The sequence below is a fragment of the Rhincodon typus genome, chromosome 4 (assembly GCF_021869965.1).
Source record: "Rhincodon typus isolate 14 chromosome 4, sRhiTyp1.1, whole genome shotgun sequence".
Lineage (NCBI taxonomy): Eukaryota > Metazoa > Chordata > Chondrichthyes > Orectolobiformes > Rhincodontidae > Rhincodon > Rhincodon typus.
This window is the reverse complement of record NC_063335.1, coordinates 109,743,041-109,768,839: the sequence shown is the minus strand read 5'-3', so window position 1 is coordinate 109,768,839 and position 25,799 is coordinate 109,743,041. Positions and strand designations below refer to the sequence as shown.

The 25,799-nt window shown below is 41.4% G+C and overlaps 2 protein-coding genes across 4 annotated transcripts in view; one reads left to right on the top strand and one right to left on the bottom strand.

The window, feature by feature from the left end:
- The window catches only part of mppe1 (metallophosphoesterase 1), a 69,711-nt gene extending 61,032 nt beyond the window's left edge, over positions 1 to 8,679 (top strand). Inside the window, exon 9 of the mRNA XM_048595903.1 lies at positions 6,644 to 8,679. Within this exon, the coding sequence (XP_048451860.1) occupies positions 6,644 to 6,742 (99 nt within the window). The 3' untranslated portion in view covers positions 6,743 to 8,679. The remainder of the gene's footprint in view (positions 1 to 6,643) is intronic.
- The window catches only part of LOC109910513 (guanine nucleotide-binding protein G(s) subunit alpha-like), a 318,176-nt gene that overhangs the window by 18,378 nt on the left and 273,999 nt on the right, over positions 1 to 25,799 (bottom strand). For 2 of the 3 annotated variants that reach the window (XM_020509708.2, XM_020509707.2), the window contains exons 6-12: positions 18,187 to 18,241; positions 13,811 to 13,884; positions 12,476 to 12,534; positions 9,598 to 9,718; positions 7,057 to 7,187; positions 5,506 to 5,573; positions 1,418 to 3,099 (exon numbers count right to left, since the gene is read on the bottom strand). In XM_020509708.2, coding sequence (XP_020365297.1) covers positions 2,953 to 3,099; positions 5,506 to 5,573; positions 7,057 to 7,187; positions 9,598 to 9,718; positions 12,476 to 12,534; positions 13,811 to 13,884; positions 18,187 to 18,241 — 655 coding nt within the window. In that variant the 3' untranslated portion in view covers positions 1,418 to 2,952. Of the gene's footprint in view, positions 1 to 1,417; positions 3,100 to 5,505; positions 5,574 to 7,056; positions 7,188 to 9,597; positions 9,719 to 12,475; positions 12,535 to 13,810; positions 13,885 to 18,186; positions 18,242 to 25,799 lie in introns of those variants that run through there. The other variant, XR_007261934.1, reaches the window with a different exon arrangement.

Sequence of the window (25,799 nt, the reverse complement as noted above, 5' to 3'; positions counted from 1 at the left end):
GTAAAGTGCTTGTCCACCAGAAGATGTTTATACCCTGTACTGAAATCAGAATTCTTCTTGCATTCCTCAATGTCTGGAGATACAGTTCCCATTCTGCTATTACAGTCATAGAAAGAGAGTGTTGAACACACTCTGATCACGTGTAGCATAGTCAATGCTCAAAGCTCATCTGTTATATCTCTGCAAGTAACTTAAAAGCCCAACATAGAACAGCACTATTAACATATAGGTTCCTACTATCTCTGTAACCATTAACATATAGGTGCTTCTGGACTGACCGCCTTTAATCAAGCTCATGGTACACAAAATTTTTACCCCTGGAAGACCGCTGAACTCCTGGTCTGGATCAGTGAGTTGAAACACAACCAACTACATTTTTTCTGAAGAAAGGTCTAGACCCGAAACGTCAGCTTTCCTGCTTCTCTAATGCTGCTTGGCCTGCTGTGTTCATCCAGCTCTACACCTTGTTATCTCAGCTACATCAAAAACTACTTTAGCTTGTTAGCCTCCAGTGGCAGCGAAGAGTTTATATGCTGTGAGATTAAACTGTAAATCCATTTATAAATCTTTTGCTTTGGAGTTTTTTGCAGAGGGAGAAAACATTCTCAGAGCACATTGCATTGAAATATTTCATAATTATTATAGCCATACATGAAGTGGGGAAAACTGATTGCACTTAATAGTTGTTCGCTCTGAGTAGTGTGGATTTCAACAAGACAAATCAAAATTTCTGGATTTGTTAAACCGTTTTGCAATACATTGCAAAGAGGATTATAAAAGCTATGATTTTTCAACTCATCTGCCTTGATCAATCAACTCTCAGTTTGAGAGTTTCATTTTCCAGGCACCTGCAAAGGAAGGGTAGAGTCTCTCATCACCTCAATCCCACTAAACTTGATCACAAGCTGATTTTTTGATAGAAACTCAAATGTAGTGTGAGGCTTGCCTCCATATTTCAAAGGTAGACTGTGTTTCTTTGCCATGATCGGCTCATCTCTCCTACAGAAGGTAGCTCGGTTTTGAAAGGTAGATGTTGATTAAGCATAGAGAATGCAAAAATAAAATTCCAAGTGATAAACACAGTGGGAGGAGAAGGTAGTTCACATCAGGTCTCCATTTCAAAGTAATATAGAACTAACACTTAACTACGTTTCCGTTATTGCAACTGTAATTTTTTTTAACATTGTACAAATTGTACAAGTTTTCTCAGACACATGAAAAGTATATACTCACAGAGACATAAAACACCTAGGTATAAAATATAAAGCAGTGTAATAGTTACTAAAAAGGACATGCCTTATTGCTACAGCGATTTTTGCTTTTTTTTTCCATACTGTACCACAACTTGTTCTGAGAATGTGATTTGCATAAATTATTCAAGTCTGAGAAATTTTCACACATCTCAAATTCTACAATATTTAAAATAAACTTTTCTAACATATCTCTTTATTAAAAGAGAAATAAAAATGTCATTATGTAATTCTTTTAGGCCAGACACAAAGGTTTACACCTTAGTTGTTTTTTTTCTGTTTTCGTACTATTTACTTGCACAATAAAAGCTGCTGTTGGTACAAGGATTTAAGACCCTATCTAATGGTGCTCACACATTCACAATGCCTATGCATTTGTGAAGGTCTATGAATGACCGAAGAATTACCAAACATGTATATTTCTAGCAAAAAAACCTTGGTTCCCATAGAAATAATTCCACGTTGCATTTTGGACACTTGAATGGATTCCAATGTGTTAAAGCTGAGAATCCAAAGCAAGGTGTGATGTTGCAACATCTCGTCACCTCTGACCTCTCCTTGTAAAGGTAAGTGGTTAATTTGCATAATTTATACAGTTTTTTTTACTAAAGAGCATTTTCCTTCTTTATAAACCAGAAAAAAACTAATCTCTACAGATAAACTCCCTATCTTCAGCCACTGCTGTAGATAGGTTTTGGACATGAAGCTGTACAGCGCAATCAAACATACTTACATCTTAGCTCATTTTACAGGTACAGCCATAATCAAGGCACAAAGATCGTCTACAAGTATTTTTCTTCAATAAAGTTGTACAAAATAATACATTTTACAGTCTGTACAAGATAATAATCAGCAGTAAAACAAACAAAAAAAAAGAAACAAATGTCGGACTATTTGTCCATTCATGATCTAAGCTAAGGGATTGTAATTGACAGCTTGAACAAACATTTGTGTGTGTGTGTGTGTGTGTGTGTGTGCGCGCGCATGGGGCTGTTTCCAGCCTCATAAACTGAAGCAGTTTCTGTTCAAGGTCTAAGATGTGATGAGACTCGATAGCCCCAAGACCTCAAAACATTGCTCCTACTTGTAGGACTTGGACATCCTGCCTCGTTTTGTTTTTTAAAAAAATCTTTGCCATTGCTGGCTTAAGAGGAGGTCCTTTTCTTTCAGCCACCCTGTGTTTCTTAATGCTGAAAACCGTGAAACTATTAAATATTGTGGTGCTGCTACATTACGTGAACTTCCTCAACAGTTTTTTTTTAAATGACCCGATGCAAAAAGTGCATTTTCATCCTAATGTATTTTACCCCATCAAGTACTCTCAAGTGTTGTGTCGAAAAGAAACCCAGACGGGGAGAGGTCTGAGGGTAGTGCCATCTTGTGCTGCCCAAGGGCAGAGACAACTAGACAATAGAGCTACAAGCCTGGAGGGAGACAGGCTGAGGTATACTCAGGCATCTGTCAGACACAGAGGTAGCCAGAGGGCTCAGTGGAACCACAGAGAGGGAGCAGGAGCAGAGTTTTTTAAAAAAAATACAATGGGATGCATGAAGAAGGGAATACAAGAAAGGATGCGTAAAGAAAGAGAGAATTTTGAGAGCAAAGTAGATCCACTTCACTCATATTTCTCCCACCCTGTGTGGGCACATTAAGAAAAAGGAATCAGGGAGTCCAAAAATCAAGAACTTGGGTTGTTTCTCCATCACAATAGTTCGTACTGGCGAAGATGCATTCTCTGAATAATGTCTCGACAGTCATTGAATACCCTGCGGATGTTTTCTGTATCCACTGCACAGGTGAAGTGAGGGTAACAGTAGTGTCGTCCATCTCCACTTGCTGTGCTGATCCTCTGCAGAAAGAAGCAACAGTAGCTGGTGAATACCTGCCTTTGCCCAGGCTCGCAACTTAGATACTGATTTGTGGATACAAAGGACATGTGCTTAATGTTTCGAACGTGACGTGTTTACCCTCTGTCTTTCAGCTACTAAAAATATGCCAAGCAGACGTTCCTGTAGTGCTGTAACAAAGACAACAGCATGTGCTTTCAACATTGTTAAAAGATCCAAGGCTTCTCCAAGGGTATTATAGGATGAAGTAATGTTTGACACCAAATTACAAAGAGATACTGCAAGGGATGGTTCTTAAAGAACAGCTTAAAGCAGGAGTGTGGGGATTCCAGAATTTAGGGATGAGGCAGCTGAAAGCATAGAATCATAGAATTTCTACAATGTGGAAGCTGGCCATTCAGCCAATCAAGTCCACACCAACCTCCAAAAACCATCCTACCCAGACCTACCCCTCTACCCTATCTCTGTAACCCTGCATTTCCCATGGCTTCTAATGATGGAAGGAGGAAAACCAGGGACGTGCAGGTGACTAAAATCAGAACAGCTCAAGGATGTTAGTGCTTAGGACTAGTCAAGTTATAGTGTAGACTTCAAGATCTTTATTACCTACAGCCCCTATTAAAATATAAAAACTTACAATGCACAAGTTACCAAATTATACTGTATCTCTCACAAAACATATTTGAGGATCAAACTGTGGAGAAGGAAGGGATAAACACAAATACCACTTTGAACGAAAGAGAGGAGGGGAGAAGCATGCTAAGGTGTTAGAAGGAAGTCCAAGGGTTGAAAAATTTTGCATTCTTTTCAAGCTTGGATGATGTGCTACAGGCTTTGCAATTGCTTTTCAATTTCTTTTACATTACTAAATAAAATGTAAAACTCTCCAATAAAAAGAGAAATTGCTAGGAACAGATCAGCTGGTCTAGTAGCATCTGTGGAGACAGAACAAATGTTTTTGGGTCTGCTGGGAGGTTCTTAACTGGAAATGTTAACTCTGCTTCTCTCTCCAAAAAGGCAATCAGGCATTGTCCAGCATTCAGAGATAGCAAGAACTGCAGATGCTGGAGTCAGAGTTAGCACAGTATGGAGCTGGAGGAACACAGCAGGCCAGGCAGCATCAGAGGAACAGGAAAGTTTCGGGTCGGAACCCTTCTTCAGAAATGGGGAGGGAACTGGGAAATAAAGAGAGAGGAGGGGTGGGGCTGGGGAAGATAGGTGGGCTGGTGATAGGTGAGTGCAGATAGGGAGTGGTGGGGATTGGTCAGTGGGATGGGTGGGAGAGAAGATGGACAGATTGTATCGAGTCAAGGAGGCGGGGACAAGAGGGAGGGTTGGACATGGGATAAGCCCAGGGTTGTGGAGGTTTTAAAACTGGTGAATTCCATGTTTAGGTCATCGGGCTGTAGGCTCCCGAGGCGGAATACAAGGTGTTTGTGGGTGGTGCCATTGTGATGTCGGAGGAGGCCCAGGATGGACATGTCACCCAGGTAGTAGAAAGGGGAGTTAAAATGGTTGGCAACTGGAAGGTGTTGTCGTTTGTTGCGTACAGAGCGTAGATGCTCTACAAAATGGTCTCCGAGTCTACACTTGGTCTCACCGATGTAGAGGAGGCCACATTGGGAGCAGCAGATGCAACAGACCACATTGATGGATGTGCAGGTGAACCTCTGTCTGATGTGGAAGGTTTGTTTGGTGCCTTGAATAGAGGTGAGGGGGGAGGTGTGGGTGAAGGGGTAGCACTTCCTGCGGTTGCAGGGAAAGGTGCCAGGGGTGGTGGGGCTAGTGGGGAGTGTGGAGTGGACGAGGGAGTCACCGAGACAGTGGTCCCTATGAAAGGCAGATAGGGGTGGGGAGGGAAATATATCTTTGCTTGTGGGGTCAAATTGTAGGTGGTGGAAGTGGCAGAGAATGATAGACTGGATGATATATAGGGGAGGCAATGGCCTAGTGGAATTATCATTGGACTGTTCATCCAGAGACCCAAATAATGTTCTGGGGACCTGGGTTCGAATTCCGTCAATAAATGTCTGGAATTAAGAAACTAATGATGACCGTGAATCCATTGCCGATTATCAGGGAAAATCCCATCTGATTCACTAATGTCCTTTAGGGAAGGAAACTGCCATCCTTAGCTGGTCTGGCCCACATGGGACTCCAGACCCACTGCAATGTGGTTGACTCTTAGCTGCCCTCTGGGCAATTAGAGATGGACAATAAATACTGCCTGGCCAGCGACGCCCTCATCCCATGAACGAATTTAAAAAATGTGGAGGTTGGTGGGGTGATATGCTGCTTTTATTTTTGATTTCCAGCATTCACAGTGTCTTCCCACTTGGTTCCATTAACCAGCAGTTTGAATGTCCGATTTCCTTCTGACACTGCATCAATCTCAATTAAATACTCACAAGAAATTCATCCCGTACAAAGTATTTTGCTCTTGTAACTCTTGCATCTTCTCCAGGTTCTGGTGTTGCTGTTTCCAAAACAGAGAAACAATGAATTTAAAAAAACACAGTTCAAGAAACAGCTTATTAGTTTGTTGCTGGTTCGTTATCAATCACACCGAGTCCCACTGAAAGTGAGTGAATTGAATGCTGCAAGGCAGATTTGCCTCTGATAGACATGTGAATGGTTCCAGAGAGGAAATAAATGCAGGCATTGACAAACAAAATTGATTTAAAGCAGCTTGGGGGTGGGCTAGATGGGTGTTCTAAGATAATACCACTACACAAATCCAGGCTGTTAAACTGTATTTTATGGCATTCTATCAGCGCAAATGTCAAACTGGCAACTAGCTCAGAGGGACTAGGAACAGGTCAGGGAGTACGGTCAAACAAAAGCAAATTGGGTCAGAGGTGCATGACAGAGCTGAGACAGAGAAAGGCCTAAATGATGATAAAGGAACTCCAGATCATCAGTAAACTCATTCAAATAATTATCTTTCCAAATGCATTAAATCAGAGCATGCGAGCAATTAGTTCATAGAGGTGAAATAACTCTACAGTCACCAAGTCACTCTTTATTTACACAGGGAAAGTCCTTGACACTGATCCAGTTCTCAGTGAACACTCCTGTTTATATCTGTCATCCAGGGCTCCCTGATTGGACCAGATTAACAGCCCCAATCAGGTAACTCATATTCTACAAAGTCCACTTGGCTGACTTTGTTACAATCATCACAAGAGGTAAAAACAGGACATGCTGCAAATATTGAAGTCTGATGATATCTGTAGTGAGAAACAGAGTTAAGGTTTCAGGTTAATACCCTTTTATCAGAACATGGGGAAATCAGTAATGTGGCATGTTTTAGGCAGTGACAAGAGGAAAAGTGAACAAAAGGGAAGGTAGTAGGGTAAAGACAGGAAAAATTAAATCCCAAAAGAGTTGATGGTGCAAGGCAAGAAGGGAGTGGTGCTGGATCAAGGAAAGTAACGAAAGATGTGGCCAGAGATTCTGAAGAAAGGTCATTGATCCAAACTGTTAACTTTGCTCATTCATCCATAGAGTTACCAGGCCTGAATATTTCCTGCATTTTTGTTTCAGATTCCTGGCATCTGCACTGTGCTCTTGTGTGTGCTCTGTCAAGGTGTGAATGGCAGAACCTTTAACAGCTGCCGTGTGAGAAATGCTGATCTTGTCTGACATCCTGTGGATTAAAAAAAAACACACACATAGGAGGCAAGGCTTTCCTGAGGTGGAAGTGAAATGAAAATCACTAACGCATACAGAGGTTTGGGACTCTTCTGCAAACAGCAATTAATGCTTGATCATGTTCATTTGAAATCTGAGATCAATAAATTTTTTTGTCACTCCTAGGCATGGAGGGATATGCAGACAAGGTAGGTGGATGGACATTGATAAGCCAACATCTCAAGGGGGCTAAATAGACATTTCCTGCTCCTTTGTTCTTGTTCCTAGAGAGGCTGTACATAAATATACAACACTGAATGCATTACCGTCATCTGGTGTTGTGTAGCGTGTATATTCTGGAAAATAGTCTTCAATTTTGGATTTTCCTGCCAACACTTTCTCAGCCAGAAGGTCTTGTTTGTTTAAGAAGAGGATGACAGAAATGGTTCGCAGCCACCTAGCACAAAAGGTACAACAGTCAGCATGTGGTAAAACAGCTAATTCTACTGATACAGTGTTGTGTTATCTGGGATCTGAGTAACAGTCACACTTTGCAGTCTGTCTGTGCACATCTAAAGAGGCCCAATGCTTATTTGAAGTTGCAGCTTTTATCAAGACTTTTGCTCAATGCAAAGTTGGGCTTCCATCTGTCTGCAATAGTGCCCAAGCTTGAATTTAATGTTGGTTCCCAACGTTAGAGCAATGGGGAAATTAGAGCAATGGGATCTGCTGTGTCAGGAAGTGCAGACTCTCAACTGCACAGTTAAAAGCATATTGCAACAGAGAATTGTGGTCCTTAGAATGATATAACACAGAAGGAAGCCATTTGGTCCACTGTGTCTGTGCCTGAACAAACATCGAAGCACAGAGCTTACTTTACAAGCAGGCAAATGATTGGGATTAACAGAATTGTCAGAAGGGATGGAAAAGAATCACCAACAAGCAGCTACATTGCAGACTGACTCCCTCTGGTGTCAAACCCCTTGGTTGTCATTAACTAAAGAAAACTTTAGTTAAATTTTACACTGTACTGGAAATTGGTTACAAGACCTGGAGTGACATAAAAGAGTGTTTATAAAGCACACAGTATAAGGAATATTTCATATTTATCGGTTAACCCTGGGATATTACAGTTTATGACTGCACCAGTACTGCAACTTCCACAAGCAGCCAAATCATTGTAGCCATGCAGGACCGGAGCAGAGCACAAATATAAAACGGGGAGATGTTGATGGTAGGATAGCAGGAAGCTTGTAAATACCAGCAGGTTAAATGGCCTGGTCTGTGCTGTAAATTCTTCATCAGACCCATGTAACAAAGAGAAGTATCTAGTGTTATAGCACCGATTTTGTTTCTCCCCAACTCTAAACCTGACCACACTTGCTCTTGTGTTGACCATTCTCAAAACATACTGCAAAGTGCCCATCCTTCAGTTGACAGTCCCTGCTGGCTGTTGAACTGTGGAGGGTAGCACACTTGCCAAGCCAACGTTTGCTCTCATCTAACAGCCCATACAGCACCATCTCTTCACAGCAGGAAAGTGACAGTGGGAACCAGATACTGATGATTTTTCCCCTTTGTTCCTAGCTCAGGCAAGCTAACAGTGATTCTGAAATCTGCAGTATTATTGCTGTTGTGATTAATTCACTCAACATGGCCAGGGTAGCAACCCATTCTGCAAGGTCAACTATGAATCATCTCTTTTCAGGGGAAAAGTGAATCAGCTTTCTCATCCTCTCCTGATGTGTATAACTATGCCATTCACAGAATCAGCCTTGTAAATAATTTTTGCACTTTCACCAGGTCTCCAAACCTGTTTTAGAAAATGGTGATGAGAACTGTACAGAGAAATCCAAATGTTGCCTAACCAAAGCTTGATCCATATTTGAAATTATTACTCTACTCTTCAACTCTGTCCAACTAGAAAATAAACCTGTGTGCTTGGTTGACTTCTGTGATGGCCTTATTGACTTCAGTCCAGTAATTCGCATATTTAGACCCAAGAAAACTCTGGAACCTCATGTACATTATTTCTTAATGAATAACACCTCATATCTCTTGCTAAGATATACCTCACAATTATATGTGTTGAAAATAATTTGCCAATTATATACTTATCCTGCAAGTTTATTACTGTCTTCCTTTAGTTTGTTGCAATCCCTCCCACTATGGACTATGTCACCAATTTGGTATCATAGACAAGTTTAGAACTTGTGTTTTAATTTCAAAAATCTAAATCATTACTACACTGTAACACGTGAATAACAGAAGGGCTAGCAATTTAAAAATAGTTGCATTCTCAGCTCCTCTCTAAAATAGGAAAGTATGATAATTATTGATGATAATTGATAAAATTATTGATAATAATTGATGACATTGATAAAAATTGATGATAATTAATGGCGACCTAACTTGCTCCTCAAGAATATTATCACTAAAATTCCCAATGGAATTACAACAGAATGAACTGGACGGTGTTCCCATTCAACACCAGCAGTCAATTCCACATAGAGGCAGATTGTAAAGTTATGTGTAAAGATGTTATGTATTAAAATTAATACACCCAGCAGAATCAGAAATGTGGGGATCCAATGCTCTAAAGATGATTGTTGTAAATACAACAAGCTTGCTTTCTCTACTGCCCAGGGATATGCACTTGACCCGACTTCTCATTAATGGCCACAAAAAGACCAAATCTAAATTAAGTTTGTGATATATTGGCCCAGTTCCATGTTAATTGTAAATCCTAGGAGACAGGGGAATGAAAATCACAGGAAGTGTAGCCCTAAACATCTAATAAAACATTATTCTCACAAAAAACGTCATCCAAATGTATGTATTAAAATAAAATAAACGCTCGCTTTTACCTGTTATTCCAAATGCTTTTGAAAAGATCAAGAGCTTCACGGAGTCGATTGGTGTTGTTGTCTTCCCTTATCACCATGTTGTAGCTACTACTGGCCACCACAAAAATAATGGCTGTGACGTCTACACGCACATGGGGGCAGTGACAATTCCATTCAGTCCAGAGAGACGGGAGGGAGGGGAAATGGGAGCAAAAGAAAATAACATGGTTACTGGATTCAAATGTTATATCCCGTTTTGGTAACAGACCCAGTTTTGTTATCTGCAATGCTAGTTAAACAGCCAATTGGTCTTTAACAGACTCTAACAATGCTTAAGTGCAACAAAGTCAGAAGTCACACGACACCAAGTTATAGTCCAACACATTTATATGAAATCACAAGCTTTCAGAGCTTTGCTCCTCATGTTTACCCGACGAAGGAGCAGCTCTGATTTTGTCCCCCGAGTCCAACATCAACACCTCCACATCATAAGTTTAATGAGGTGGCAATGGCGTGACCAGTAAAGGGAGCACGATGAACAGACTGCTGACATCCAACTTGACCATTCAGAGCTGAAACCTTCTATAACTGAGAACTGACTGACCAATGACTTGCTCTAAATGTCACAGTGTGCTGCCAAAGTAAAGACCAATCTTCAGATCTGAAATACACTTCAGACTCTAATTGCACTACTACAGAAAGGATATTAAACTAAAAAGAGTCAGAAAAGATTTACTAGGATGCTACTTGAATTGGAATGTTTGAATTATAAGGAGAGGATGGATAGGTTGGGACTTCTTTTCCCCTGAACTGAAGGAGACTGAGAAGTGACTTTATCGAGGTTTAGAAAACCATGAGAGACACAGATAAGGTGGACAGCCAACTACTTTTCCCCATGGCAGGGGTGTCTACAATTAGAGGGTACAGTCGGTTCTGCTATAACATGTGCTATTTCAACGCAAATTGGCTTTAACGCGATTGAAGAATTTAGACCCCTATCTGTAGACACGAAATTTCCTTACCTGTATTGGCTGTAATGCAATTCCGATCCCAATTGTTTAAATGGTGCGGCTACTGAGCGATTTTCTTATAACGCAAGATTGGATGAGAACGGAACTATCACGTTATATCAGAACCGACTGTATATGTTTAAGGTGACAAGGGAGAGATACACAAGGGTCCAGAGAGGCAATTTTTTCACACAGGGGGTGATGAGTGTCTGAAACAGGCTGCCAGAGGTAGTGGTGGAGGTGAGTACAATTTCATCAGATACATGAATGGGATGGGTATGGAGGGATATGGACCAAACACAGGCAAATAGGACTAGTTTAATTGTAAAAACTGGGCAGCATGGACGAGTTGGGCCAAAAAGCCTGTTTCCAAAAAGCTGTAAATCTCTATGACTCTAATATCAGTTCAGGAAAGTAGTTTAATTCATGGTTAAAGAGAAAAGTAACAATTACACCAGGCTACTGAAAAGGAGTTCAATATGTTTTGGAGGGAATTAATGGCTATAATACGATGGTGGCTGGTAGGCGGGTTTATGATTTAACAAAATGGGACAATTGCATTGGGGTGACTGTTGCCCTTGCAACCTCAATCCGATTGGGTCCCCCCTGAAACCGACCAATTCACATACCCATTTTCTCTCCAAGTATACGGTCACCCGGGACTGAGTATATATCCGAGATTGGGAGTTAGCAGCACCATAATACCGCAACAAAGGGACCAGTGGACTTACTCTCCCATTCTACATAACCATTTGGGAAAGGGCTTACCACTGACTGGCTGAATAGTCCAAATGCTTCAGTTGTTCAGCACCTTTGAAGATTTTATTTATAAATCAAATTCAGATTCCACCATCTGCAAACCCAGGTCCCCAGAATATTACGTGGTATTCTAGATTAATAGTCTACAATAATATCACTAGGTCACCACCTCAAGGCACCTTTTAGTAAGTAAATTGGATTCCAGGAGCTAACTAAAATTCCATCTGCAAATGTACACCGTCACTTCTTTTGTGGAATCAGGGAGATTGATTCTTCAGGTTGCACAAGAGTCAGTCAGTACCATTATTGGCCTGGATTATCATTTTAGGACCACCACTATCTCCAGACATTACTCAGATGCTGGTATCCCAACATTGCTCTGGTCTAGATCAGCTGGACCACTGGCCTTTACAACTGAACCCCTAATAGCATCAGGAATCAGATTTCGCCACTAGCCCTTTCCTTGCCATTTACAGAAGGAGCTACCCTTAGATGGCAGCACTGGGTTAATGAGAATCTGACCAACGCTACTAGTCCTGAATCAGAACGGTATCAAGCGAGAATAGGTTAATTTACAATCATGAATTCTACTTCCCCAACCTGTGTATTGTACTGTGAAAATTTACCCGCTAAACTGGATTTCCCGCAAAATTTTTTGATTAAGGAACTAAGTCAACATTTTAATCAAACCTCATTCTATTCACAGCCTTCACATTTTCATCTGGTAGTTGTGCAGTGTGTACAGGGATTAATAAACTAATTAACAAAAAGGAATTGGACAGTGGCAGTTTGGAATCTGAACAGGTCTCCTGTAAATTAATAGCTTGATAAAGTGACAATGGGGTAAACTAATAGGAGAAAGTGGCAGAAGAAATTCTGAGGAAGGGTCACTTGACCTAAAACGTTAACTCTGATTTCTCTCCACAGATGCCGGTGAGCCTTTTGAACGGTTTGTTTTTGTTTTTGATTTATAGCATCCGCAGTTCTTTTGGTTTTTAGTTAGAAGAAATTCAACGGTGAATACTATAATCAACGGCCGTATACTTGTAGAATTTTAATAACAGTGGTGACACCCGGCGATCAACTGAGAACGTTTTTTAAACATTAAATGGTCCTCCTCAAGTACTGACCATTGAAACACTGTATCCACTTTCTACGTTCATCTCTCTGTCCGCCCACATCAAACATGCTGGAAAAAAAACACAACACAGTCAGAAGTCTCACTTACTGTATCGATAGTGAAATACACAAAGTTTACTGACTGGGAGAGTGGGAGGGAGTGAGGTTTGCTAAATGCCAGAGAATTTTATATTATTGATAACATTATACAATGACTTTCTGTCAGTGATAGTAGAACATTTTATTGATGCGATTTAATAATGCAATGATCTTGTCCTTGATGTGACTTAGAAACTGTTAATTGAGATGTATCACATCATTTTTCACTGGTCAGAACTATCCATAACTAAAACAAAGAGTTTAAACAGGTTCCTCTACGATTGAGGAAACTAATTTAAAACTCTAAAGCCCTTCCCACTATCCAAGAAAACTCTCCGAGACCTATGTTTCTATATTGATCCTGCTCAGCACCAGGAACTTCCATCATTGCTTGCTATGATTTGGAAGGACCTTGCCAATCTTCAGAAATTAATGATGCTGTGGCATAAATCTCTCAAAATAACTGCTTCTACGTCCTCACAAAGATCATCAAGCCATTTAATTACTACATCTGGGAACCAGTGGCAGGAAAAGAATTTCGTAAGAGTGCAAACAATGCAAGAAAAGTATAAAAATGGCTTCAGTTAACATTGCCAATACACAAAAGTAAAAGGGTGGAATTACAGCACTTCCCCATTAGGAATTATTGATATTATTTGGATATTTTCACGTCCTCAGATATCTGAGTGCATTTTTTCAGGCACTCACTGCAGTGCAGACCGAGGGGGCAGCCAGGTTACACACACAGCAATTGAACAGGTAACTTGATAATGTGTGTTTTCTGGTGACATTAGGATGAAAGAGGTTTGCTGATCAGGACACTGGAGAACTCCGTGTGCACTTGGGAATAGCATGGGATCCGTTACCTTTGACTGTATGGAGGGAGTTTAGCATCTCATCAGAAAGGCAGCACTGTCCACTACAGAGTAGCACGTCACTACCTCAGTCAAGTTTCAGCTTCAAATATTTCCCTGCTATCATTCTGCGGGATGTGACTGTCACAGGCAACACCAGCAATTATTGGTCACCCAGGATGACAATTCAAGGGGCCTTCAGTAAAAGAATCCCATCAACAACGGAGAAACTGTTAAAAAGTCTGAGCCAGCAGTTACCCCGAGTTTAGATTTCCTGTCCCTCATTAATTTGTGTGCGCTTTGGTTGACGAATAGTCATGCGAGAAGTTGTGAAAACCTTTGTGATAGTTAGGAGCACTCAAATTATAGGAATGATTTTAGAAACATACTCACTGAAAATTTACTTTATCAACTTGAAATCTTGTTTCAAAAATCCCTGATGTCAAAACTCTGCATCGGAGCAAATCCTGGTGGAAAGGACAAGAAGAATATTCACAAACACCTCTGACTGAGAAAAACTCTCCTACAATATCTGTCCAACTGGCTGGGTAAACAGACTTGCTATGGAGTTTTACCAGAGTAGAATTGCTGATAGCAGTTTGACTGCTTCAAAAAAAGAACTCCAAGGCTAGAATTTGTTGACCATCACTAAATGCTCTTGAAAAGGCGGTGGTGAGCTACCTCAAATCTACAGAATATAAGATGTAAGAGCAGAAGTAGGTCATTCGGCCCATCAAGTCCACTCTGCCATTCAACATTTTCATGGCTGATCAAGACTTTACTGAGATTGCCACCCTTTCCTTCTGAATCTAATTTGTACGAAAGTGAGCTTGCATTAAAATGGGAATGTCACTTGCTTAGAAGGATAATCTACCTTTGTGTGGTAGCCCATAACCATTGATTCCCACAGTGTCCAAAAATATATCAATCACCATCTTGAACATACACAATGACTAACCACTCACAGTATCCAAATATTTGTTCCCCCGAGTGTGGAAACCTTTTGTCCTCTCAGTTCTAATTGGCCAAGCCTTAATTCCAGCCTTCCTAGCCAACACAAACACTCTCCCAGTATTGGCCCAGAATTTTATATGCTTCAATATGATCTCCTTTCACTATTCTATACTCCAGGGGATACAGGTCCACTCAGCTATCTCCTCCTCCCAGGAATCAGTCCAGGGAACATTCATAAGCTAGGCTACCCTTCTTAGGGAAAGATCCTGAACTGCACACAGTATTTCAGCTGTCATCTTACCAAGGCAGTTAGACTTTATTCTTGTGCTCCTCTTCCTTTGTAACAAAACCCTAACATGTTAATTTGCTTTCCTAATCGTTTGTTTTCCTGCATGTTAACTTCCTGTGATTCAGGTGCTGAGAAACCCAAGAGTCTCACCTACATCTTATTTCTGCCCAATCTCTGCTTCCCATTGGCTAACCGATCCACTAGCTGTGCTCATGAATTATCTCCCGCACAGTCAGCACATCCTTTACCCAGCAACCTTTGATGTGAGACTTTAATAAAGTGAGGTCTGGAAACACAAGTACACCACATCTACCAGGCTTCCCCATTATCCATGTTGCCTGTTACTTCCTCAAAGAACTCTAATAAATTAGTCAACAAAATCTCCCTCAGACAAAACCAGGTTGACGCTGCCCAATTGCACTGATATTTTCAAAGTGCCCTGCTTTTCTAATAATAGATTCCTGCATCTTCTCCATGGTAGATATTATGCTAACTGGTCTGGAGTTTCCAGTTTTTTGTCTCCTCCCTCTCTGAAATAGAAGAGTTACATTTCCTACTTTCTGAGACTTCTTGAATCGCTGCAGTTCACCTTGTGTAGGTACATTTCTAGTGCTGTTAAAAAGGGAGGTCTAGGATTGTGAGCCAGTATTAATATTTCGGTAAAACTCTGACATGCTGAGTGGAATGCTCACCATGTCAGATGGCATTGAAGAGTCAATCACATGCTCTGGGTCTAGAGTCAAATAGAGTCCAGACCAGGAACGCGTAACAGATCTCCTTCCTTAAAAGGACTGCTGGGTCTTCATGACAACTTTTGAGCGTTCATAGCACTATTACTGACACTACCACGGAATCACACAATTATTACAAAAAATGCCTCTTCCTGCACTGTATCACCAACTGAGCATTTTGAAATAATATCAATCTCCTGCCTTTTCCCCATGATCCTGCACATCATTTCTGTTTAAATAATCATCTAATATCCTCCTGAATACCTCTATTGATCTGCGTCCTCCAGGCAGTGCAATCCAAACCAGGACCACTCACTGTGCGAAATGCTTTATTCTCACCTCACATTTACTTATTTTGTAAAACACTAAATCTGTGTCCTCAACCCTTACGAGCTGGAACTGCTTGGCCCCCTGTCTGGACTCCTTATGATTTTGAAAACTTTTCTCAGATATTCTCTTAGATTTCTTCTCCCTAAGGAAAACAACTGTAGGCCCTCCACTCCATTCTCATCCCTGGAACCATTCTTACAAATCCCTTTTGCAGTCTCTCTAATATGTTCATATCCTTCCAAACGTACGGCACCTAGAATTGTATACCATACTCTAGCTTGGATCTTATACAAATTGCTCCTGTACAACATGCCACTTTTAACAATTCAGATACTAGAACAATAACAGAATAATAACATTACAATATTATTAGAATACTGTTGCATTATTAACAGCACTCTCTATTTTACATGCAAATATACTCCTTGTTCTTTCTGCTCCTGCACATACTTTAGAATACTATTCTTTAATTTATATTGTCTCTCTATGATCTTTGTACGAAAGCAACTTTCAATTTCTGCTTTTTAAAATTAATAACATTTAATTATTCAGTTCGATTAAATCCCACCATATCTTCAGGGCAATAAATTGGTAGTAAACAAAACAAAAGACTACAGATGCTGAAAACTTGATATATAAATGAGAAGAGCTGGAAATACATTAGAAATTGGAGGAAGAAACAGAATGAGACTCTTGTGAATTTTGCCTTGGCAACAGAAATAATATTGGAATGGTGGCATAGGGCTATTAAGATTGAGCCAGATTTTGAAACCCTTAAAAATGCTGGTATGAGAAATTTTACAACAGTAATTTTAAGTAATAAGGTTTCAACTTGAAAATGATACATTTCTAAGAACGAAGACCACTTTGATTATAGTTATTGACTACAAGGTGTCTCACAACATGAGCAGCAGCAGACCATAGTTTGCAAACTCAAATAGAAGCTGGTGATCTAAGAGATCTGATACATGGACAAAATACTGGTTAAAGTGAGGAAGATAGCCAAAATTAAAAGACAAATATTTTTCAGGGTAGTAAAGCGAAAAACGGCAAAGTGCTGAGGCCTTTGCTCGAAAGATTTTGGTTTGAGGAGGCTGAGCAGGTGTACAGGTAAGAGCAGGTAAGGGTTCTTTAACTCTACTTTCTTTCTGATTAGACCGAAGTCAGTAAGAATGGCAGTTAGAGCAGTGGTATGCTCCTCTTGCAGGATGTGGGAGATCAGGGAGACTTCCAGTGCCCTTAGTGGCTACACCTATGAGAAGTGCACCCTGCTGCAGCTCCTGACAGGCCACGTTAGGGAACTGGAGCTGGATGCACTCAGGATCATCCAGGGTGGACAGAACATCATTGATAAGAGCTATAGTGGAGTGGTCACCCCTAAGGTGCAGGCTGCAGGTAACTGGGCGACCACCAGAAGAGGTAAAGGGGGAAGGCAGATATGTGCAGGGTTCCCCTGTGGCCATTCCGCTCAATAACAGGTATACCACTTTGGATACTGTTGGAAGGGTGGGGGAGGAATGACCTTTCAGGGGCTAGCAGCAGCAGTCAGGTCAGTGGCACTGTGACCAGCTCTGAGGGAAAGGGTGCAGTCAGACAGAGCGATACTAATAGGAGACTCAATTGTGAGGCAGACTGATAGGAGATTCTGTGGCTGGAGAAGACACACCAAGATGGTATGTTGCCTCCCAGGTGCCAGGGGATCCTCACTGGCATCTATCCATACTGGAGTCACTCCTAGCAGGGGATCACTCTTTGAAATGTAGAAACTTCAATAATATATTTCAGGCTTGGTTGTGGTATTTATGAATCAAGTCTTTACTGGATGAAGGAATAATGATGTGCTGTTAGACCTAGAAAGTTCAGAGTCCAGAATAAAGTAAATGTGAACGTGCACTTTAAGGTGCTTGCAGTTGAGTTCACGGAAGAGTCGATCTCAAATACAAGTCAACCTCTTGATTTTTGGCCTTTAAGGCCCATTACTTTTCATGTTCCCTTGTGTAAAAGTCAAATTTAGTTTTTTGAAGCTCAAACAGTTCAGAACCAAAGTATAATCCTAGAGATGGCAATGATTTGATTCTAAATGTATCAATAATGAAAATGAATACTGGTAAGTAAATGTTTAAAACATTCAGATGTTGAATAATTAGTACAAGTTAAAAGCCTGTAGTTTGAAATGCTACAAAACAAATGATATTATAAAATAAGATGAATAAATAGGAAATTAATGTAAATTATTTCATACTCTTAGACCCAAATAAAATCCAATGGTGTACATTAGAAACTAAATCAAACACGTATTTCAAGCACTTAAAGCATTAACTGTGCAAAAGACAACTTCTGTCCAAAAAAAAGTATCTCAGTAGTTTGACCATTAATGAGTGTATACATCAGTGTACATATTATGATGGAATGAGAGAATCAAGACAGAATCGGACCGGATATATTCCTTTTGTTAAGTCACTCACCTGGTCTGATGGGGAGTAATCATTTTGTCGGACTTGGTCAATTCTGTCTAAAAAGCTAAAAAAGAAAGAAAATGTCAATGTAATTCTTTGTTCCACATCCGAAACTAGAAAGCATGTTATCCTATGAAATAATATTTTTTCAGTGCCTGAAAACAGATAAATAACGTTAGAGTTTTGCATTATGACTCAGTCACCAACGCATTCTCATCTTTTGCAACTTAACTGGCAAGAGGGTTCCGATAATTGAGCCCTACTACTGCACAAGCAATCACAAAAGTGTAAATACCCAATTAAACGACTAAGAAGATCAACCCGCCTGACACCTGCTATTCAGGACAAAAGCAATTCACATCAGGTTCTGCCATTAACAGCAAAAGAACTATTTACTGTAAAACAGTCAACTCTTCTCTTTGCAAATTAAACCACATCCTTTAAAACCTCTAAATACACACACACACACATTCAGGAATAAGACAGACAAAACAAGTTAGTTTGACACAAACATTATGGGTGGAAAAATATAGGCAGGGAAGACAGAAGATTGAAAGCCCAGAGCAAGAGCTGGAGAGTTATTTCTCACAGTTCTTTTGATTTTAACAATGATTGCTCTTCGAGTCAATACTGGTCAAGTGGACTTTGGCCTTCTCTTGTGTTGGAATTCTCTCTTTTCAGAGTTTCTCGCTGTTTTTCTCTTTGCACTCACACAGAGAGAAGGGGGAAAGATGTTTTCTGTTTACCATCACCTAGATGGCTCTGGCTGCTTTCCACTCACTAGCCTATAGCAAACTGCACCCAACCAAGCAGAGCTGTTGTCAAACACATCTCCCTTAATTCAAAGACTCCTGGTGACACTCGGACTCTATAATGAAACACTTTCACTGCTCCAAAAGTACACAGACTTGTACTGCTTTTCTAAGTTGCAAACTTTTCCTGGATTACAGCTTCATAGAAGTGTCTCAGACAACCATTCCAGTTTATTGTTGAAAAAGGAAAGAAATCTGGTCCCTTACAAGTTGATAGTATAAATAAACAGCACAGGCAGGGGCCACTTGATCCATGCATGTTGATCCCATTCACTCTAAGTGTTGTTTGCTATAATTGAGTAACTGTGTGGTTACCAAGTTAACCAAAGAAATGGTTGGGAAAAAACCCCCAGAATAAAAAACCCGAAAGTGCTGGAGAAACGTAACAAGTCTGGCAGCATCTGTGGAGAGAGAAACCGAGTGAACATTTCACGTCCGGTTCTGAAGAAGGGTCACTTGCTGCCAGACCTGCTGAGTTTGTCCAGGAATTTGTTTTTGTTTCAGACTTCCAGCATCCACAGTCCTTGTTTTATTTCATGTCAAAGATTTGGTTTAGTAATTTCTGCTGTAGCTGTTGGCCCACAGCATGTCATGGATTCTCAGATCTGAGTTGGCATATCACTTCTGTCCCATCGCGCACAGTGACAGCACCACATAACCTAATGAAGGGTATCCTCAATGTGAAGATGGGAATCGCTCTCCATAATGATACTGTCATAAACTGATGCATCTGGGAAAGGTAGAGTGGTGAGCTCAAGGTCAAATTCACCACTGCTGTACCAACCTGGTCAGTAACAGTGTGTGACCCTCACCCACTGCTGTACCAACCTGGTCAGTAACAGTGTGTCACAACCTCACCCACTGCTGTACCAACCTGGTCAGTAACAGTGTGTGACCCTCACCCACTGCTGTACCAACTTGGTCAGTAACAGTGTGTCACACCCTCACCCACTGCTGTACCAGCCTGGTCAGTTACAGTATGTGACCCTTACCCACTGCTATACCAGCTTGGGGTCAGAAACAGTGCGTCCAACATTTTATACTCCTTTGATATGAAGGTGTACTGCTTCACTAACTGAGGGTGGCTGTGTGGACAGAGTAAGCATCAATGAGTGACTGGTATTTGTACCCACGAGGCTTTGTGGGGTCTGGAATCCCTCCAAATTGTATAGCATTGTGCTGCCATTTTGGCAGGCCTTGAGGTTTCACAGAGTCTGGCCTAGCCCCAATTCCAGCCTCCCCAGTCAAGGCAAACACTCCCCTGCACTGACCTGACTGAGCACCTGAATAAAACTATGCTTCAATATGATCTCCTTTCATTCTTCGATACTCCATTCAACCGCTCTTCACTGGGCTATCTCCGCTTCCCAGGAATCAGTCTAGTGAACCTTCCTAAGCTAGGCTACCCTTCTTAGGGAAAGATCCTGAACTGCACACAGTACTTCAGCTGTCATCTTACCAAGGCAGTTAGACTTTATTCTTGTGCTCCTCGTCCTTTGTAACAAAACCCTAACATGTTAATTTGCTTTCCTAATCGCTTGTTTTCCTGCATGTTAACTTCTTGTGATTCAGGTGCTGAGAAACCCAAGAGTCTCACCTACATCTTATTTCTGCCCAATCTCTGCTTCCCATTGGCTAACCGATCCACTAGCTGTGCTCATGAATTATCTCCTGCACAGTCAGCACATCCTTTACCCAGCAACCTTTGATGTGAGACTTTTTATTAAAGTGAGGTCTGGAAATCCAAGTACACCACATCTACCAGGCTTCCCCATTATCCACATCACTCATTACAGCTTCAAAGAATTTTAATAAATTAATCAGACAAAACCAGGTTGACTCTGCCCAATTGCACTGTTATTTTCAAAATGTCCTACTTTAATTTTCCTAATAATAGATTCCAGCATCTTCCCCATGGTAGGTGTTATGCTAACTGTAGTTTCCAGCTTTTGTCTCCTTCCTGTCTGAAATACAGGAGTTGTATCTGCTGTATTTGAATCTGCTGTATTTGAATCTGCTTTCCAAAATATAGGGAATTTTTGGAAAATTAAAACTAATCCATCTACCATTTCTGAAGCTGCTTCTTTGAAGAGCTACAGATGGCGTCCAGCAGGACCTGCCCTTTCCCTGGTAGGTGTTTTTTTTTAAAAAAGCTCCTCCCACTCTTTCACCTGTTGATTCACAAAAGTGCTGCATAGTATTGTTATGGTCATTTAAGGTATACTAAAAATACTGAGCACTATTTTATGTTTAACCGGCAGAGGGCAACAGAGCATCTGTTTAATCTGGACTGTGCTCACTAAATTTGCTACATGCCTCTCTCGGACACAACACTAAATGGAATTAAAAACTTCAACTGCTTTAATTGTGTATTATTTTCAGAATCAGAAACTAGATAAGACAAAAGGGGGAACAAAACTGCCTTTCAATAAATACAGGAGACAGAATCATGTGTTGCCTGGAGTTTATGGAAGATGTCGAGCAAGGTTAGAGACAAATGTGTGTTTATGAATTTTCAGAGGCAGCAGCATGAGATGGGATTGGAGGCAGGCAATGTTACAGAGGTGGAAACAAGCAGTCTTGAATATACAGAAGAATAGAAGCTGAATGCTGGGTCACAGAGACTGTTGTGGTTGCATAACGTCTGATGGGTCTGAGAGTTGACGTTTGATCACATCAAAAGATTCATTTACGCTACATGTCAGACATCCTTATGACAGTGAGACCACAGCAACCCATGAAGGAGTGGAGAAACACACTGAGCACAGGGAGATCACTGGTGCTCCCCCGTATCTATGGCCCTGTGAGAAAATGTTACCTCAGTCGTAATAAAACCAACTCAATTGTCACCAGTGAATTAGTACTGCAAATTATTACTACTAAACAAAACTTTTTAACATCTATAAAAAGAACAATGTAAAATAAAAACTTGGAGAGCTCTGTTCAGATAGTGCCTTCTGGCACCACTGTACAGACATGTGCTGATTCACAGCAAGCAGGAGTCAGTCTGTATGACGTTCTCAGTCTTTCCCCATTTGATCTTTGCTTTCCCTGTTTTCACTCTTCACCCTTTCACTCTATGTCGAACTTTAATTTCTGATATATCGTACTGAGGCTGCTAACTGGGCAGGGAAATCCCACTCCACCCCCCCATAAGCAAAACAAACAGCAGAGAAGGCAACTTCTCTGCACAGTGAGACAGACTGAACATTTCCAGTCAATGACATCCACTCAGTCCAGCTTCGGTGTGCTTTTCACTCAGTCAAGGTTCAAATTTCCAGATTCACTCCTTCTACTAACAGGAGAGATGGTGGTGTACCTTAGCTAGTGATGCAGAAGCTTCTATGTGTTCAAATCTCACCGCGGCAGTAAGTCGAATTTGAATTCAACCAGTCAAATATGGAATTGAAAGCTAACGTGGGTAACCTGGAAAATTGTGCTTTTGGCTGCACTGTCAGTAACCTGAGTCCCAGTAAGATTCACTGAATCATGTCACAGGAAGGGTTAAATGCTTTGTGGTTTCTGTTACCGGCTGCTGAGACATAAATGACTTTGTGAAAACTAATAATTTCCAAAGCCAGAACAAAATACTTGTATTGTGGTTAATCACGTCTTAGCATTGCACTGCAGAAAGGGTTTATAAAATGTACAAATTTGCAATGCTGCGTAATGGGGATTGCCAGCAGCTCCTCTTGGGAGGCTTCAGCTGGCGTATGTCTACGTCAGATTGGATCCGGGCAGAGGTCATACTGGATGGTTCAGTGTGTGACAGCACATGGTACCTCCACTTTTGAGGGCACAGGAACAACAATAGCCATTCAGCCCCTTGAGCCTGTGCAAGCATTTCACGAGATCATTGTTGATTGGTGATCCATCTTCATGTCATTTTATCACTTCATATCTCTGCCTAAGAATGTACCAGTTTCACATTTAAAAACAGACAATTCCAAGTGGCAGCTACCATCTCTGAAAGAGAGCTCCATACTTCTACCACTCTCAGAGAGTAGAATTTCTGAAATGTTGGGACTGTGGGGCTGTGTCCCCTAATCCCTGAACCCTAATCAATGGGGCTAGCTTGGCGCTTCGTGCCACCAAGTGTCTTTTGTCCAAGGGTAACCGGGGGGAGAGGTGTAGAGGGAGGCAGTGTGGCTGTGTACAGCCTGAAGTTGCTGAGCTGAGGTTCAGTGTGGATAAGAGGTATTTACATGCTGTTTCTCTCTCAGATCATGCTGTCAGACGTGCTGAGTATTAACGTTACTTTCTGTTCTTTGATACTAGAGATGCCATTCCAAGAACAAAAGTCCTGGAAAGATTTCATCATTCACTCCAAACAGTTTTCCAGGGTTTGACGTTGCATGGAAATTACAACATAGAAATGGAACTTTGAGCCCAGTTTATCTTCCACATGAATTATAAGCTTACCTGCATATACCTACCTGTTCCAAATATTCTCCCATTCCGTTCAGCCATTTTTAATCTAAACTTTTCTTAGACTTTGACAAATCTCTACAGAAGTAACTAATTGGGAACTTTTATTGACCATGTTATCTCCTCCAATGGGAGGACAACAGCATTTCCAAGTGGACAGACAGCACCTGTTTTGGATGCACTGAGCAGTTTGGAGGTCTTGGCCTCAGGGAACAGATGCAGAGGTTTGTGGTGTCGGACTTGCTCCAGGCAGCATTCCAGTTTGTTGGTTCCTTCTTGGATATTGATGGCGAGGGTGGCATCGATCTTGTTGGGATCCATTCGAGGAAAAGGACTTCAAAGCAGGATGCTACAGAGATCACAGTCAACATCTGACGTTGACTTTGATGTTGGCTCATGTGGTGTTGAAGAAAGTCTCCGCTGCTGCCCCCTAACTGATCTGGAAGCTGCAGTCTTTCTGGCCATCATGCTGCCTTTGTTGGTATTCCCACTTTCCAGCTTTGTCTCCTTCAAAGAGCTGAAGGATCAAAGGGTACAGGACAAAAATGGAAAACAGCGTACCGAGTTGGAAGATCAGCCATGATTGTAGTGAACAGCAGAGCAGACACAAAGGGCTGAATGGTCTACTCCTGCTCCTACGATTCCTTCCTGCCAAGTCCAGGATTTTATCAAACAGACTGAACTCCACCACAAAGTGCGAGGCACAGAAATCTGCTGCTTCTCACTGTCCAAGTCCAGTTACATTCTTTAAATGCTCTGGCACCGAGAAGATAATGAGAGAATGTGATAGGCCGGTGAGAAGAGGCTGGAAATGAAAACAAGAGTTGAGCTCACGAAACCTCACTGTATAGCATTCCTGGCAGAGAAACAAGCCATCATCCAGAGCGGGTTCTCGTTAGACAAAGTTGGTAGGTCAGGATGTGGAATCTGAAACACAAAGAGATCAGCTACAGTCTTACGGAATACTGGAACAGGCCTGAGGGGCTGAATGGTATATGTTCATAGTACCTGCTATGTGAGTGTTCATGCTCATCATGATCCTCTTCCTATCAGCACATCCTATTCCTTTTCCCTTCTGAGGACTTACTAAGCTTCCCTTATAAAAGAGGTCCCCCTGCAGTGGAAGTGACTGCTGGGATTTGAGGTGGTGCACTCCCTGGCTGACTTCTGTTTCAGTGGCTGCAGACCAAACTGTTTCCGTGGGTATCCATCTCCGTGCCTCCATGGTCCCCCCGCCCGACACAATCTTCTCGTTTCTGCTGCAACGGCAACAAAGCCCTGGCTCTGTCAGGCTTACCAGTCAGCTCTTGTGGTAGCATCCCTATCTCTGAGACAGGAGGCCCTGCTTCAAGCCCCAGCTGTTCCAGAAGTGTGTAAAACATCTCTGAACCGGTTGAGGAGAAAACAGTTCTTTTCTTTCCACAACTCGCTTCTTCAATCTAGCTGTTCCACTGTGCTGCCAATGTTTTCAAGATTTCATACCCTGCTGCTGTATGTCTGTCCCACTGTTCAATGCACGCCCCACTAACAGTTTACATTCCAGCTTCTCACCAGGTTTCAACAATCCGTTCTGGGCCTCAAGCTGCCATCTCGTCCAGGATGCCCATGCAGCTACGTTTCACACACACACACACACACACACACACACCCCAATGTTAGATTGCTGTCTGCTAGACTTCGCAGCAGTAGCTGAAATTTTCACCTATGTATTTCTACCCCTATGAAACTCTATAAGTGCGTTTTCCTAGCTGTATTGTATCTCTGTGTACTTCCACATCCTCCAGCTGCCACCTCATATGATTCATGAGGAACTCCAGCCATTTGATTTTTTGAGGTTTTCAACTGGCTGATTGCTCCCTTTCTATCAGTTACTTGGCTAAAGAAAGAGATTCTTTTTTCTTAAACGTGAACGCTTCAGTGACAGAACCAGAACGATATTAGGAGAATTCTCTCTTTAGGGGAGGTAGACATCACTAGCAAGACCAACATTTCCTCTCTAATTGTTTTTAAACTGAATAGCTTACTGGGCCATTTCAGAGGGCAGTTCAGAGTCAACCACATTGCTGTGGGTTTGGAGTCACATGTAGGCCAAAACAGGCAAGGGCTACAGATTTCCCTCCCTACAGGACATCAGTGAACCAGTTTTTACAATAATCCATGACGATTTTTAGGAGTCTATTCTTGAGACTAGTTTTCAATTTCCAGTTATTATGGTGGGATTTGAACACCTTCCCTAAAAACATTAGCATCTCAATTAGCAGCCTTGTGATTTCACTAGTATGTCCCCAGCATCGTCCACTGTACAAGGCGTGGGGGAGTTACAACAACAGCTTACATTTATAAAGTGCCGTTAACATAGCAAATTGTCTCAAGGCATTTCAC